Source organism: Lepus europaeus, chromosome 5, assembly GCF_033115175.1.
Source record: "Lepus europaeus isolate LE1 chromosome 5, mLepTim1.pri, whole genome shotgun sequence".
NCBI classification, from domain to species: Eukaryota; Metazoa; Chordata; class Mammalia; order Lagomorpha; family Leporidae; genus Lepus; species Lepus europaeus.
Window position 1 is genome coordinate 40,162,517 of NC_084831.1, and position 17,558 is coordinate 40,180,074.

General features: G+C 47.7%; 1 protein-coding gene across 1 annotated transcript in view; it reads right to left on the reverse strand.

The window, feature by feature from the left end:
* The window catches only part of AGBL4 (AGBL carboxypeptidase 4), a 1,345,014-nt gene that overhangs the window by 142,151 nt on the left and 1,185,305 nt on the right, over positions 1 to 17,558 (reverse strand). Inside the window, exon 7 of the mRNA XM_062190079.1 lies at positions 3,689 to 3,778. Within this exon, the coding sequence (XP_062046063.1) occupies positions 3,689 to 3,778 (90 nt within the window). The remainder of the gene's footprint in view (positions 1 to 3,688; positions 3,779 to 17,558) is intronic.

A 17,558-nucleotide genomic window follows, 5' to 3' on the forward strand; every position in this document is an offset into this window, starting at 1 on the left:
GAAGCCAAGCTATCCCAGCCTTCATCCTTCTGGGCCTCAGACCCATCTGCCATCCCCAGAACAAGGTGGTCTGGGTGGGGGGAGCCAATATACAGGTTGTGACTGGGGAAAATATCACCAGAGGTGCCCCATGAGACTATGATCTGGACTTTCCCTGTAAGATGAAGATACCCTAGGGCAAGACTGCCTGTATCCCTCATTAGTAACCTGAGTTAACAGAGGCAGCCTGTTTTATGCCACCTCAAGGGAAGATAACTTGTGTCTCGGAGGCACCATCAATAGAGACCATGGTCATCTTTAGACCCATCAAAACTAGGGGCTGGAGGTGGTACACCGGGGAGGCCCACACTAGGCGCCTGAAATAAGCGTTGTGAGATGGGAGGTGCTTGCCAGGTGGCAAGGAACTGGCCCAGGGCTTTCCAGGCAGAGGGAACAGCAGGTGCAAAGGCCTCGTGATGGACAGAAGACCACCCATTCAGGGATTACACTAGTGCGCTAAGATATCATGAGACTGAGGCCAGACAACGTGGCAGGAGCCAGTTCGTGGAGAGTTGTGAAGGTCATCTCAAGGACTTTGGAGTTTGTCTTGAGAATGTACTGGGCAGGCATTGCAAGGCTCTGCCAAGGAGTAGACAGTTACTGAAAACCCACAGGACAGCACTGGGTGAATCAATGAAGCACCATCAAAGATTCCTTTTCAGCAAACAGGGTCATCAGAGGAGAGCCCCTGAGAGCCACTCAACTCTCTGCCTTTGTGTCATCAGTAAAATGGGATGGTGACCCCGTCCTCTGTCTACTGTCCACAGAGGAGGTGAGCAGTGGGTCTGGGTTCCCAGAGATGAAGGTATTGATAGTAAGGGTACTGTCTTTTTACAAACAAGGACAAAGCACTTACATCCAATCAGCTAGGGGAACAGATCTGCAGCCAAGTTTAGCAACTGACAGATGGCTGCAAGTAAAGGCGTGGGTAAACCCAGGAGGGCCTTGGAGAGGTGATTGCAAGGACAATGCTGGGGAGGAAAAAGACTGGAAGTGAGAATGCTACACGGCCAGCTACAGTGACTGGAGCGCCAGTCACAGCTCCTATAAGCTGCTGCGCTGTGGGCAAGTCACTTCCTCTCCCAGAAACTCAAGCTCCTCTGAAAAGAGAGACCACTGTGCCTAATCACAGCATTGGAGGGATATGAACTGGGAAAATAAAACTCTTATTTATTTGCACAGTGCTTGATAGTTGACAAAGCACATTACCTACTTCATTTTCTCAGAATCCCACAGGAGAGGTGGTGACATCTGTTGAGTGCCTGCTGTGTGCCAGGCACAGGACTGGGTTTTTTGTTTACAGTCATTCATGCCAGCTTCCTAGCAGCCTTCCTAGGTAGTATCATTATCCTAATTTTACATTTAAAGAGACTGAAGTCAGCCTGCAAGGGAGTGGCACAGGCTGTAATTGACCTCAGAATCCCCAGGTTCCAAGTCCCCAGAACTCAGTGTGCAGCGAGCTGCCTCCTTCAGGTTATGCATACGAGCTCCATAGGACGGTTCCCACCCCTGCCTCCCTGGCCTCAAGGACATTTTGAGGTTCAAATCAGGTAAGTTCATTAACTTCTCCAAAGTTTGGTTTTCTCCTATGTATTGCTGATATTACTTCCTGCGATATAGGAAATTGATATAAATAATATAATTGAAACAAATTAAATTGGTTGAGATGGACAATCAGGGCTGAACATTCCGCTTAAATGATGTGACACTGTTTGGGATGCCTGTATCCCTTGTTGGAGTGTTAGCAGGAGTTCCCAATTCCAGCTTCCTGCTAATGCACACCCTGGGAGGCAGCAGGGGATGGCTCAGGTTGTGTCCCCACTATCCATGTGAGAGATCCAGATGGAACTCACAGTCCTGCTTTGGCCTGGACCAGCTTCAGCTGTTGTGGGTATTTGGGGGTGAACCAGGAAACAGGAATGTGTCGCTTGCTCATTCTCTCTTTCTCTCTCCCTCCCTTCCTTTCAAATAAATTTAAGTTTAAAAAATATAAATGTATAAATGAAATTGAAATATGTAAAGGCTTCACATTAGTGCTTGGAACATATAGAAAATAATGTATTTTACATGTAATCCACCCACTGGATAGAAATAAAGGAAAAGCATTGTCAATTATAGTAGGAACTCTTACACATTGCTGGTGGCAGTGGAAAGTTGCACGTTTTGGAGAGAAACTTGGTAATATCTGGTGAAGTTGAAAATGCGCATACTCCATGACCCAGCAACTACATCCTCAGGTCAAATGCCCTAGAAAAGTGTTTGCTCGTGTGCACAGGGCAACATGCATAAGAATGCTTGTGGCAGGGGCCAGCACTGTGGTGCAGCCAGTTAAGCTGCTGCCAGCAGTGCCTGCATCCCATATGGATGCAGGTTCAAGTCCCTGCTGCTCCTATGGATCCGGCTCCAAGCTAATGCACCTGGGAAAGCAGCAGAGGATGGCCCAAGTGCTTGGACCCTTGCCACCCATGTGGGAGACCTGGATGAAGTTCCTTGTTCCTTGCTTCGATCTGGCCCAGCTAGTGGAAGATCTCTGTGTCTTTTCTCTCTCTCTCTCTCTCTCTCTCTCTCTCCCTCTCTCCTTCTCTCTCTCTCTCTCTGTAACTCTGCCTTTCAAAGAAACAAATAAGTCTTTTTTAAAAAATGCTTGTGACTGCATTATTTGTAAGAAAAAATACTATAAATAATATGATTATTCATCATCAGGAGAATAGATAAGTAAGTTGAGCTACAGACAGACATGGAATACAATGCAGTAGTGAAAAACATGTGAACTATGTGTCTCCACCAAAGTGGATAGTGGGTGGAAGGTAAGTCTCAATGCATACAGAACAATAGCATTTTTATAAAGCTCAAAAACATATGAACTGGAAAATCCATTGTTTAAGGATGTTTGCACACACAGTAAAACGATTAATAAGCAGGGAATGACAAACACAGAATTCAGGCTGAATGGCAGCAGTGGGATAGGCATGAAGCAGGAAAGAGGACAGGGAATGGAAAATGAACAGATAATACTGTGTTTCTTAAACTGTTGAGTACCTGGGCATTCATCATGCTATTATTTATATCTTGTTTATTAAATATATGCATATTGCTGACTGTATCTGGCTAATTAAATATACATTTTGTGTGGTTTAAGTATGAGATAACAGATAAAAATGCAATTATAAAGGGATACACTTGAGCAGAGAAATTATGTCTTGCTTACTTTCTGTTGTCTGATGACAAGCTGCTTGTGCTCATGGAAGGTATATCAGAGTTGTTTGTTAAGTGACTGAGTGAATTAGCAGACAGTTTTCAGTCCTTGTCTCCCCACTTCACAGCCCTTCTACCAACACATACATTGACCAGGGACTAGACATGTTGGTGTTGCAAACCCCTAGAGACAAGAAAAGCCAAGGAACATGGATAACCGTATGAAAGAACTAACTCAGCTCTGCCTGCTCATTCATCCATGCTTCCATTCATCCATGCCCATGTCTACTCAGTGAGCATTTATGGAAAATAACCTCGCGGGGATCAGGTGGAGCCTCTCTCAAGAAGTGAAGAGAATTCCCATCCAGTCCAGTTCTCTGCACCAGTTCTCATCACAGCGCCCAGGCTGGATGCCGGGATGGGCATGGGACTCCCAGGAAATCTTGCAACTCACCTTGGCACACGAATGAAGAAGGTGTTTCCCCAGGGTGGATGCGCCCTGTGATGAAGACTACCTTCTGCTCTGCCCCTTCCTGGAGATTGTCTGTAAGAAAAAAGGGGAGAGGGTTGCTAAGCTGAGACTAGGAGCTGGTGCAGGGGAGAGATGGGACGCAGAATGGTTGGGATGCTTCATATTTCTCTCTTTTAAAAAATGTTTATTTATTTGAAAGGTAGAGCGAGAGAGAGAGAGAGATCTTTCATCTGCTGGTTCACTCCCCAAATGGCCCCAATGACCAGAGCTGGGACAGACCACAGCCAAGATCCTGAAACTCCAACCAGGAGCCTAGAATTCCACCTGGGTCTCCCACATGGGTGGTAGGGGCCCAAGTACTTTGCCATCTTCCACTGTTTTCCTTGGTGCATTATCAGAGAGTTGGATCCAAAATGGAGTGGCTGGGATTTGAAATGGTGCTCATATGGGATGCTGCATTACAACTAGTGGCTTAAAATGCTACACCACAACACCAGTCCCTTCACATTTCTCTTTTAAATCACTGGATTAGAACCATTAAAGCCCAGGCATTGCAGACTAATTAAGTTATGTTCCTAGGTTGCCTTTCCTTAGTGCAACTGATCATGCTCTATTAATATGTAACATTTACGATAACCCAAGGAAGCCATATGAGTGAGGTTGAATCCCAGATCCACTGACTGTGAACACAGACAAGTGTGTATCCTCTCTGACTTTCAATTTTCAAATCTATAAACTAGGATAGCAATGTGTACTTCCTAAGGTGTGATACCTGAACAAGCTTGCACAGTGCAGACTGCATGGTAGGCATTGGGAGAATGATAAAGAAGGCAGCTACTTCTATTTGTAATAGTAATAGTAGCAGCTGCTATTTAATTAGCTTCTTTTGTGTCAGGCACACTATATACATGATTATTAATCCTACTGCAACATAGCAATTCCCTTTAAAGAGACAGAAATGGAGACTTGGCGAGGTTTTATTTTGAGTCTTCAAAAAGTTTATGGAAAATGTATATTATGAAAAAGCTATGCATGAATTTCAAAATGGTTTGCACCAAAACAAATTCTCTTTTAAAAATTTTGTATTTTATTTATTTTCATTCTATTTGTAAGGCAAATACACACACATACACATAGAAAGAGAGAGATCTTACATCTATTTGCTATCTGTCTTTCCCTGTCCCACTCCATCATCCCTCTCGTTCTGCTTTTCAAGTAAGCAAAAGAAATAAACATTAAAGAAAGGAAGAAAACAAAATCCAGACACTTACCAATATCTTTATATCTAGTATTAAATAAAAATAATTATACAAATAGGAAAATATAGCCCCAAATCAGAACCCAAGCTCAGTCTGCCTCTCTAACTTGTATAATAACATTTAACTCTTGTACAAAGATATTATTAGACAAAAGCTGTAGCTAAGAGCAACATTCCCAGAAAGAAGGGGAAGGGAGAGAGTCTATAGCTATTTGCAGAAAAGTGGATTAACACAGAACAGAAAAATGACCTGAAGGAAACACTGAGAGAGGGTCGAGTAAGGGATTCCAGGAGGAGTGTGTAGGTAGGGGTAGCAAGCAGACTTTCTCCTGACATGCTAGCAACAGGTTGTTGTGTTGAATGTGGTTCATCATCCATCCCCACAGCTGGTGCCCCAGCCCCAGACACTGCGGCAGATGACATCACCCTGTCAAACCTGGTTCTAAAGGTTTGGCACTTGTTTGGTCCATTAGGTGGACCTGAAAGGTAGCAAGAAATGCAACAGAACCAAAATATATTCTTGAGAATGCACTTGGTATTCAGTTCTGTGCTAGACACCTCTAGGTACAAAGAGAGAAAGAGAGAGAAGACTCACTCGTACTGAAGAACTTTATGTTTTAAAAGAGGATTTAGACACCTTAAACACTCCCTGGACTGAACACAAGCTCCTCAAGGGTACATTTCTAACATCTTTCCCAGAACCCTGCATGGAGTATGTGCTTGAGAACAGGCTGTTGAATTTAAAAAAAAAACACACATACACAAAACCTGTATAGATCACAGTTTCTAAAGAAAGGCAGCCACATATTACCCCACTTCATCATGCCTCTCTGAGGTGGACAGCGTTACCCTCACTTTACAGGTGATAGAACTGACACTCACAAAACGAAGGGACAGGCCTAGGGCCGTGCATCTGTGCATCTAGTGGTGGCAGAGCCAAGCCCTGGCTCCCAGCCACTGTCCCTTTTACCACCCTGTCCATCTCCTTTTGGATGCACTAACAACAATATAAGATCCCACGTCCACAGCACTTCACTGACAATATACATGAATTTGCTTCCATCCCTCAGTGCTGAAGGAAATTGAGCTACTGTCTTAGTATTTATATTGCTTTTCACTTAAAAATAAAGAGAACAACACCAAGCCCTTAAAAAAACACTGTCTAACACTGACCACATCTACTCCAGCAGCTCAGAAATGATAAATGGCGTTAGGGAGGCCCTCGGTGAAGGCTAACTGTATGGATGTCTCCCCTGACCCAGTATCAACTCAATTGCATTCAGCATTTCTGCTGACCACAGGGAAATGCAAAATGGGCATTCTATTTGCACACTAATTTTACTGAGCCCCTGTGTCTTCATAAAATGATAACGTGGGGCTAATAAAAATCAAGCATCTCGGGTGCTAATATAAGCAAATGTTGATGCAGGCAGGTAACAAATTGCTTTGTCATTTAGGAGGCCGTAAAAGAGCATTATAATCATCTTTAGGCAAAATGGATGGGGCGCCTTTGCTTAGCTTTTAGCTTTCATTTGCAAAATCAATTTAAGGGAATGTAGCAGCTCGGAGGTGGTGTGACATGATACCACCCTCACCCCCTCTTGTCACCAAGTCCCAAGACTCCTTGCAAAGCCAATTAAACATACTCTTGGTAGAGGCAGCAGTGACAGAGAAGGAAGGATGCTTAGACAAAGCCAGGGTGGAACAGAATTGCAGACAATGAGACTGAGAAGAACCCATAAGGGATGCTAAAAATTGGAGCGTTCGCAGAAGTTGGCAGGCTCAAGGATACAAGTGCACACTCAGAGGGAACTGGGGTGGCCCCAGGAGGCTCCCCCAGCAAGCCTGGGGTATCTGAAGTCAAATATGCTTTGTTAGCATCCCTAACACATGAGGGTGCATGCACCCCAGCCCCTACTACACACACACACACACACACAACCACAGGCTCCTCTTGGTCTTTATGTTCATCACCTACTCTTTTCTCATTTATAAAATAGCTACTGAACATTTCTTAGGTGACCAGGGACCATCATTATCTTTGCTTTACAGAAAACCAAAGCCAGGAGTAAGGAAGTGACTCGCCTGAGTCTTCGCAGCTAATGAGTGGCAGAACCGGGCTCCTAACCCAGGCGGTCTGATTCCACAAGCTGTGTTTTCAATATCTATGCTATGATGTCTTTTGTGAAAGAGGACAATAGTATTATCCCCTTATGACAGCCATTAAGTAACATTTATTGATTTGTGCCAGGAATTTCACATACATGACCTTACTTAATTATCTTATTTTCAAAAAAGAGATATTTATTTATTTGTTTGTTTATTTATCTGAAAGGTAGAGTGACAGGGGGTGGGGCAGAGATCTTCTTTCTGCTGATTCACTCCCCAAATGGCCTCAACAGCAACATCAGGGCCAGGCTGAAGCCAGGAGCCAGGAAACTCTATCTAGGAACTCTCACATAGGTGCAGGGGTCCAGGTATTTGGGCCATCGTCCACTGCCTTCCCAGGCACATTAGTAGGGAGCTGGATCAGAAGTGGAGCAGCTGGGACTTGAACCAGGTGCTCTAATATGGGATGCTGGGGTCACAAGCAACTGTGCCACAATGCCTGCCCCTTATTTAACTCCCAGCACCTCAATGAAACATCTACTGTTTTTAGTTTTCTCTTGCCTAAACTTGAGTAAGTGGCAAATATGGGAGCCAAGTCTAACCACAGGATTTTTTTTTTGTTTTTATTTTAATTTTTTATTTACTTTTAAAAGTGTCTTATAATTTATTTGAAATGCGGGGGGAGGAGGGAAAGAGAGAGAGGAAGAGATCTTCCATCCACATTTGGTTCACTCACTAAATACATACAATAGCCAGGACTGTGCTAGGCTGAAGCCGAGAATCAGGAACTCTGGGTCTCCCACGTGATTGGCAGGAATGCAAGTGCTTGGGCCATCATCTACCACCTTCTAGGCACATTGGTAGCAAGCTGGACCAGAAACAGAGGTGGACTGGGTCCCAGCACTCCGACATGGGATGCAGGCCTCCCCAGCAGCAGTTTAACCTGTTGTACCACAACGCCCAGCCCAACCCCAGGTTTTCATAATCCCAAATGTGGTTCCTTAACTATTTTGTCATATTGGCTCTTGAAGATTACATAAGATTGCTGCGGTGGTTTGACAAATACATCGACAAATTCTTTGTTAATCCCCTCCCCTCCAGAGGTGGGGATTAACTCTTTCCCTTCAGTGTGGGCTGCACTTAGAGACATGTTTTTAATGAACAGAATGTTATGGAAGTCATGGCTTCCATCTTGGGTGTGCCCTCCCTCTCTCTTGAATCGCTCACTCCCAGGGAAGCTGACTACCTAGTCGCGAGGGGCACTCAGGCCCCCACGGTGAAGAGGCCTCCACACTGAGGTGGTGACGTAAGCAGAGAGCAGCCAAGAAGGACTGCGATCTGCCAGAGCCACATGAGTGGGCTGGAAGGAGGATTCTGCAGCCCTGGTGGAGAGTTAATGCAACCTCACAAGAGACCCCACACCAGAACCACTCGACCCCACTGCTCCTACATTCCTCACCGACAGAAGCTCAGAGGGAACAGGTGTTTATAGTTTTAGGAAGTTAAATTCTGTCGTAATTTATTAGACATCAGCAGAGACACAATAGACTCTTCCTAGAAAAAAATTACATTTCCCCCAGTTGATATGTAGAACTTAAGTAACTTTGCATCTTATTTATTGATGCTGACTTTTAAAAAGATTATTTATTAACCTGAAAGGCAGTTACAAAGAGAAAAAGAGCAATCTTGGTTCATTCCCCAAATGGCTGCAACAGTTGGGGCTGGATCAGGCCATAGCCAGGAACCAGGAACTCCATCCAGGTCTCCCATGTGGGTTCAGTGACCCAGGTATCTGGGCCATCCTCTGCTGCTTCCCCGGATGTGACAGCAGAGAGTTGGATAGGAAGCAGTGCTTCCTGGAAGGAAACCAGTGTTCATGTGCAACACTGGTGTTGCAGGCAGATTATGCCACGCCACAACGCTGGCCCCTTGATGCTGACCTTGACTGAAGAACATCACTGCAGTTTAAGTGCCAAGATGGAGAGAAGACTCCATTTGTTTGCCCAATTATCAATGGATCTGTAACTTGCAAAGGTGCTAGCAGATGCCAACAGGCTCCCAAGAGCACTGGCTGGGCCCTCTGAGGACGAACATATCTCAGAGGTTCACAGCATGAGTTTTGTTTTCCCAGCTTTCCTGACAGTAACTCTGAGTGTAACTTGTGGGAAGTGAGCTGTCCTGTGATGAATGAAGGAGATGTGGAACTGTGGGACAAATGCGAACACCATGATGGGAGAATCTTCCTTCCTTCCTTCCTCCCTCCCTCCCTCCCTCCCTCTTTCTTTCCTGACACCTAAGACTTTTTCATTTTCTTGACTTCATGACTTTTGAAGGCATATAAAGTCAAGAAATACCCTCTGGCTGGTTTCTACGGCAGACAAGCTGCAGTCTTTGCTCCAATAATCCCAAGATCAAACAGGTCCATGCTATTACTAAGCTGAAGAAATAAGAGATGCCGGTAGCCGCAACAGCACAGTTAGCTCGTGTCTGTCTGCGGGTGCGCTCAGGACCAGATCAGCCTCGTCCCTGGTCTCCAGAAATGGCAGCAGCACCACCCTTGCCAGTCCACCTTCCCCTGAGTCTTTCTAAAGTGCTGAGAACTCTTCGGCAGCGCTCCACTGAGCCCCAGTCCTCGGTCTCTGGCAGCCTGGGAGCCCTCAGCTCTCCAAGCCCTTCCACAGGCCCTAGCCTCAGCTCATTCTTGGCCATTTCCCAGACACGACCTGTTCTCCCCCACCTCCACACTGGGTGTCTGTTTTCCCCTCAGCCAGCCTCCATCTTGCCGTCTGGCTTACTCCCACTCAGCTTCAAGTCTCCGTTTGGAAGAAATGAACATTCATCCAGGACGTGTCCTAGGCCAGCTCTGGTGTGCATGCTGTATCTTGTCTGAGTTCATGGGCACAGAGCAAGTCACACTGCAGGTAGCGTGAGGCTGCCACTCTGCTGTTGACACAAGAAAGAGGGAATGGGCTTGGAAATTGTAGGAGAGAGATGGCCAAGGTGCAGGCTAACCTGTCAACCATTTTTATGAGAAGATGAAGGGTTTAGGAGGATCGACAGAACTTTCTTGGAAGCCAGGAAAAACCAGTAGATGCACTGGATCAAGATGTGACCTGATGAAGTCCAAGACATTCAGGGATAGCTCAGCCATGCCGAGTGCAGAGTGAACCTAACAGGAGGAACGAGCTGGGGGAGGGGACCTGGGCAGGATGCTGCCGCCTGTTTCTGTACCCTGAGGCGCTCAGATAGAATGCCTGGGCATCCAGGGCTCGGGACAGGGTCTATAGATCACAGCCTGTGAGGCCTTGAACAACCTTCTCACTCACTCTGACGCTTAGTTCCCTCGCTTACAAACCTTAAGTGAGAGACTTTATGCCCCTGCTGAATGACTTCACCAATAATAGCATTGTCATTTATTGAGTGACGAGTCACAGCCATGGGGTTCCTCAGCCTCATCCATAGACGTTGCAAGCTGGATAAACTGCTGGTTGTGGGGACACTGAGCTGTACACTGTGGGACACTGAACCGCATCTTAGTCTCTGCCTGCCAGCAGCCATGCAAACAACCCCCCTTCCCCGTCATGATGAGCAGAACTAGCCTCAGACATTACTGAACACCCCATGTCTCCTTGGAAATAAACCAGTCCCTGGGTAAGAACTGCTCTGCTACAAGAATACTCTGCCTATTCAGCTGACCTTGTCATTCTCTTCCCAAGCAATTCTTCAATTTCCCACACTTCCTACCTTTGCCATAATTCCTTTCAAAAGCATCTCCAGGTATGTCCAGGCCACAGTGCCCTCTGGCTCCAGTGAACTCACAGTTTACTGTCTGGACCCCTCACCTGGTCATAAATCATTTGTTGACTTGGTCAGGCAGAAACAGGAGCTACAAAAACTCAGATCTGTTCTGCCCACTGCCTGGCATCTGCTCTCCCGAGCCTCGGGGCCATGCTGGGAAAACAGAGGCGTCAGCAAAGTTTATTTTAAGTTCCCTGACCTCTTGATCCCATCAGCCCTTGCCCCCGTCACAGGCCCTCCCCTAGGCTCACATCGCCCGTGGTCTAAAATCTGATGTCTGGGCGGTGCGGTCTCTGTGCTGAGGGTGCAGGGCTGAGGGTGGAGTCTCCCATGCTTGGCGAGCTGGGAGAGGAGAGGAGTGAGGCCTGGGACAAGCAGGCTCGTGGTGAGGACGTGCTCCCCAGAAGGGAAGTGCTGGCTTTCTGGCCAGGAGTTTTTTCTGGTGCATCGCGTAGTCATGAAAAAGTAGCGCGCGGATGTTCTTAGGAGCCGTGAAAACTGCTCTTCTGGCTTCAAGCAGCAGCGGGATCTCTGACTCACAGAGGCTCGCCTCCCACACGCACAGCCTGTGGGTCCCTGGGAACACTCTCACCCTGGAGACAAGTGACCTGCCCCAGGCTGCGCAGCTAGAGAGAGCTGGAGGCAGCTCCACATTCCCTGGCATAGAACACCAACGTTCGGGCTACCTAGAAAGTGCCCAGTAGGTGCCTGCCAGGGAGGTAGGAAAGTAGAAAAGCAGCGGGCCTGGACTGCAGGTGGCTCAGGCCGGGTGAGAGGCCGTCACCTTGACCATCTCAGGAGCAGCACAGAGCCCCCTCTTCTGACAGGCTGCTCCATTTCTCAAGCTTCCTTGACAGAGGGCTGGCCACGCAGCTTGGGGGCGGGCTAACGGCAGAAGGGCCCTTCTTGTCACTGTCTGGATCCTAGCACTCTACGAAAGGTAGACTCAGAGCCACCCATTCAGAATATCTGCTGAAGTCAGGGTCCCCAGGAAGGTGACTCAGAGACTCTGTGATTCCCAAGGTCAAGCTTCCCTCGGATTGTTCTTGAGAACGCTGTGACAGGTACAAGTCAATCAGCGTTGGGGCAGACAAAACAACGACTTGAATCAGTGCTACCTGGTGCTCGGGGCCAGGAGGCCCTTCTGGTCTGTTTGAGGGGGCAAAGGTGCCGGCTTTGTGCCCTGCATTGACAGACACTGGATGTGGGAGGCTCCCAGGGCAGCTGCATAGCCTCAGCCAAGGTTGAGTGCAAGTCCCAGGGAGGGACTCAGCTGTGAGCTGTCGGCCACCTTCACTCCTGGGAACTCTGGGTCCCAAAGGGGCTGCAGACAGTGCACACAGCGTCTGCTACAACAGACTGGCTGAGATGGCTGAGAACTGGACAGAGCCAAGGCCCAAAAGACAAGAAGGCTGGGGACTACCCACTTTCTTTTTCGGTTAAATTCCATATGCTGCTAACATTGATGGCATGGCCAATGTTGGGCTGGTATTTCAGGGCACAGAGAGGAATTAGACACTGTCCCTGCCATCCTGGAGTTCAAAAACTATTAGAGGAGAAAGATCAAGCCAGGCTTTGTGGTTACAAACTTGAATCCTGGAGTCAGACAGAAGGACTGTCAAATCCAAGTCCTAGCACATGGGTTTATGTGACCTTGAACTCTGGAATCTTCCTCAGCTGAAAACTGAGGGTAATAATAATATCAACTTTCTAGGGATCTTATAAGAATTGAATGAGGGGACTAGTGCTGTGGTGTAACAGGTAAAGCCGCAGCCTGCAGTGCTGGCATCCCATATGGGCACCGGTTCGAATCCCGACTGCTCTACTTCAGATCCAGCTCTCTGCTGTGGCCTGCGAAAGCAGTGGAAGATGGCCCAAGTGCTTGGGCCCCTGAACCCATGTGGGAGACCCAGAAGAAGCTCCTGGCTCCTGGCTTCACAGCTCTGGCCGTTGCAACCATCTGGGGAGTGAACCATGGGATAGAAGACTTTTCTCTTTCTGTCTCTCTCTACTTCTGCCTCTCTGTAGCTCTTCCTTTCAAATAAATAAATAAATCTTTAAAAAAAATAATTGAATGAGATATTGCATCAGGTCTATACATACATAAGACCTGATACATAGTTAAGTTTTCAAAAACAATAGCTTGTTGATACTTAGAGGTTGCTTGACCCAATTGCTTGATCTTACAGATGCAGAAGCTGAGGTCACTAGGATGTCAGCAACAGGAGAGTCATGACCTTTCCTGTCTTTTTCACAATTGGTATCCCCAGTGCCTGACAGACAGCAGGTGCTCAATAGATACATGTGGGACAGTTGTAGTTACTGGTTGCCCTGTGGCTGAACGAGTATATCAGGCTAGAATTAGGTGCCCAGGCTTCCCCCAACATGTGCTCTGCCTTTGGAATCCACCACTCTAAGGCCTCCAGAAATTCCTCTCTAGGTTCACTTTCAGGCTTATTAGCAAATGCAAATTGAATTATGGAAGTGCCCTTTTGCAACAAGGACAACAAAAACAGTTTCCCCAGAAAGAGAGGGCAAGGAGAGGTGAAAGCTGGGTTGAAAGTCGAAGACAATACATTCTCATCAAACTTGATAAATATGTAAATTAAAGCAGCTAAACAGTTGGCTTTGACAAATGACTGCTCTGGTAATGGATTTTTCCACAGTGAAAGGTGAGAGTTCAGGCTGACTGTTAGTCGCAATAAGAACCCTCTCCTGCTTTTCCAGCAATGCGGGCTGCAGGGGCTACACTGGGATGCGAGGAGGCAGAGCAGGGAACTGAGCCTCCTCTTAGCAGAGCACCTGCCGGCTGCTAGGCACAGCACTTCAGCCCTGCAAGACAGGTGCAAGTCTCTGCCTCTCAGAGGAGAGCTGAGGTCCAGGCAGGTAAGGGCTGATGTCACCCAAGGGGCCTAGGCCATGGATTGTTGTCGAAGAACATACATTCTGTCCCTGAAATGGTTTTATTGCTGTCTAAGGGTCTCATGGATTCAAAGCCTTCCAGTTTTTTCCCTCACTCCCAACCTGGTACAATGGAAGTGTTCAGAAAATAGCTGTTCCTTAACTTGCGATGTAGCTGCTACCCCCACCCCATGCCTGCTCTCATTCTGTTTTTCCATCTGTAAGCATTAGCTGTTGGAGCCACGCCAGCTAAAGGCCCGGATACACTAGAGCAGACACAGTGGTCAGATTTCAGGCTGTAGACAATGATCATTTTAAGCCATTAGATTTGGGGGATGGAGGAGGCTTCTAACGAGTAGAATATACGGGTCAGTTAGGAGGTGGGCTGAAGAGGAACAGGTTCTGAGCAATTATTAAACATCAGGTATGCTACATGCTTTATGATCCAAGTCTCACTGGGGCCACCCAACTAGCACGAATCAGAACTGGAACTCAAGCCCATCCTATCTCCAGATACCAGTCTTTCCTCTGACACCCTCAAGGGGAAAGTTCATGCTTGACCTACACTGCACTTCAGAATATTCGTGGAAAATAGGATTAAAAGAGAACTTTATTCTGGTGCAAAAAAAAAATTGAAATTCATGCATACAAGGGGTCCTCACAAAGATGATGAAAAATACATATCATGAAAGAAACGATACATGGGTTTCATTTTTTTTGCGCCAAAATAAAACTTGTATTTAATGCCATCTTTCTACAAATCATTTGACGTACCCTCATGTAGTCAATAAGACGTGTCAGTCTCTGTACTCGTTCATGTGTGCAGACACATGCACATAGATGCTTAGTCCTACAGCTCACTGAGATGGCACACAGAGTAATCAGAGTTGAAGTGCAGACAAAAATTCAAGTTCAAAGGTTCACAGACTTGGAAAGATGCTATTAATGCAATTTCCTCAAGCAGAGAACCAATATATATGAGTGCTCCAAGTGCTTCGGGAGAGAGTTGCCTGGCAGGGCTGGGAGTAACGTGATCCCAGCCCTGAGCCCAGGATCTGTCTTGCCCGATGCTGGAGGAATTTAGATGTGAACAGTGTTCTTTCTTTCCTATTGAGATCTTCATCGACTTGTATAAAAATACTACTTTCAACCTCAAATCCCCACTGGCATCTTTATATAAGCACCGAAAATGCTACTGGGCTTTGGAGATTTCATTTAATGAAGGAAAAGTATTTCCATTAAAGAACGTAATTTTTTTTCTCTCTTTCTCTGCACACAGCATCTTCAGAGGAGTCAGGGAAGCTGAACTGTTCCGGGCTCAGAGAGTGAAGCACCCCACGCCTTGCCCATGAGGTGGTTAAACAGGCATGGAGTGGCAATAGCCGAGGAGGGTAGGGCAGGTTCAGCCATGAGCGGGACATGAGAGTGATGATGACCGACCACACACAGGCACCCATGACGGCACAGTTTATGAAGCACTCTGCCACTCATTAGGGCCATATGTCTGTTGCCCTAGCCCAGACTCAACCTTCACTCCCATCATACGTCATCGTGGGAACTATGACAGCAGCCTCCTGTGGCTTCCCTGCTGTCCCCGACGTCCATCCTCTGCAGACCTGCCTTGCTCCCTGTGGCCAGCTGTGCGGTGGTTTCCCCACACACGAGATGCAAGCCCAGGCTGCTCTCCCTGGCCCTGTTGTCCCCTGTCTCCATCCTCACTCTCACCTCTGCTCTCCCACCTGCTAATCACACCTCCTCACATCTGCCCCTGGTCCAGAGCATTCTCCATGGGGCTTGGAGCTGACTCCTCAACACCGTTAGCTCCGTGGCAGCAGGAATCTTGATTTCTTACTGTTGTGGCCATGGGTCTAACAGTGCCTGCCCTATACACACGCTGACTCTGCATTTACCCAGTCAATAAAAGACGGTGAGCAGTTAACTGAGTGCTGTGTGCTGGAGGAGAATGAAGGTAGAGGAGTGAGACTAGAGAGGCAGCTGGGGTCAGCAGACCTTCCAAGGTGAAACAGCTGGAATGACAAGAGGAGAAGGCCTGAGGCTGGGGTCTTTCTCCCTCACCCAGACTTGGTTCATTCAGTGGGATTGTGGGGGAGGGGAGCGGGGTGTAGCGAGGGTGGAAGTGATGAGCTTGACCTTTAAAATGGCTGGACCTGATTTCTGATTCTGGCTCTGCCACTTTACTAGCCATGCTGCCTTGGGGGCAGCCCCTCCATCTCTGGATGCCTTAGTCTCCTCATCTGTAAGATGGGAACAATCAGGTTCATTGCAGTGGGTGGTCAGGAGCACTCCCAGTTCCAGGAGAGCACAAATGACAGTGCCCCTAATTACCCTTTGCTATCCTCAGTCATTCTATGCGTATTTCTAGAGCTCCCTAGGAGTCCTTCCCCAGCTCCCACCCCCGCCCCCAGAGGTCAGTCACTCTGTCCTGTTCCACTCTGTCCGGTTGCTACTGCAGCAACTGCCAGCAGGGTAATAGCAATTTGCTTCTCTTCCTGTCCTGCCTTTCCCCGCTGGTGGCTCTGAGCTCTCAAGGGGCAGAAGCCCTGTGTTGTTCAGGTCTTCCTGTTTGCTCATTTCCTTTGTCTGAAGCAGAGAAGGGCATTTCGACATGGCTGTTTTGATGTGAGAGTTGTGAAATGGCCGCATCTAAACATGCATTTGCTTTTGAAAATTACCAGGCACTGTGCAAAATGCAGCCCCCGTTCCCGGCGCAGGTCTGATCTTCCCTGTCCATCCTCCCACCAAGTCCTAACCACCCCTGCCTCCCTCATCCCCGTCCCCAACCTCTTCCCTCCCCAGAAGGGGAGAGCAGGGATGAGGGGCAGTTCTGGGATAAAAGCAGCTAGCCTGCAATGTCTCCTTGGCACATCATTTAGGGATGTGTTTTTAAAAGGTGAAGATGTAATGGTTTGTTTTCTCAGCTGTGTCAAAATGTCCCCACATCGAAGTAGTTGTTGTCAGAGCAGCTGCACCAGTGTGGCCATGACAAAAGGACCACGTCCAACCGAGCTGAACTCTGCACGGGGAGCCACCTGGCACACAGCCATCCTCAGTCATGGATTTAAAAACATACAGCATTGTCAATGCATGGACAGCAACCAGCTACGCTCAGCCCCAGCTCTCCCCGGAGCAATCACCTTTTGTTCCAGTGAGGATATTTCCAAACCACATAAGAATCAGAAAAGTCCAGAATGCTGCTTGGTACCCCACAGCGGGTCTCAGGACAGTGACAGCGGGAGCTGAGTGTTCCCTAATTATTCTGCCCCATCTCATGGCCAAGACTCCAAAAGGGAAAGCGACTGGACCAATGTCTCGGAGCAAACCTTACATCAGAAACGTGTGAGAGGATCTCAGGTAACTTCTCCACTCTGTGCCCTAAATTCTGGGCCACAATGTCACCATTTGGGCCCATGGCACGAATTCAGCAGAACGCAACGGAGGCTGTACCACAGCTCTGCACAGGCTGCTTGGACGTTGCTGGCCAGGTTCTCGGTAAGAGAAACTTTCATGTCGGCCCAGATTGTCAATATCCCCGCAGCCGGCCAGTCAGCCGAACAGTGAGGCCTCGAGGGCTGCCCAGCTCTGCTGTGGGGAGGGTGGGAGAGGGAGGTGTGGGGCCCAGGGAGGAGCTGACATTAGCATATGTTTCCACACTAGGTCTTCCTGCAGCCGGCCAAAGAAATATACCTGCTAGGCCAAGTTAGGAAGTTGCATATCCCTACCATCTTACTAGTTTCCTGCCTTGGATTGAAGGGAGTCTTTCATGAA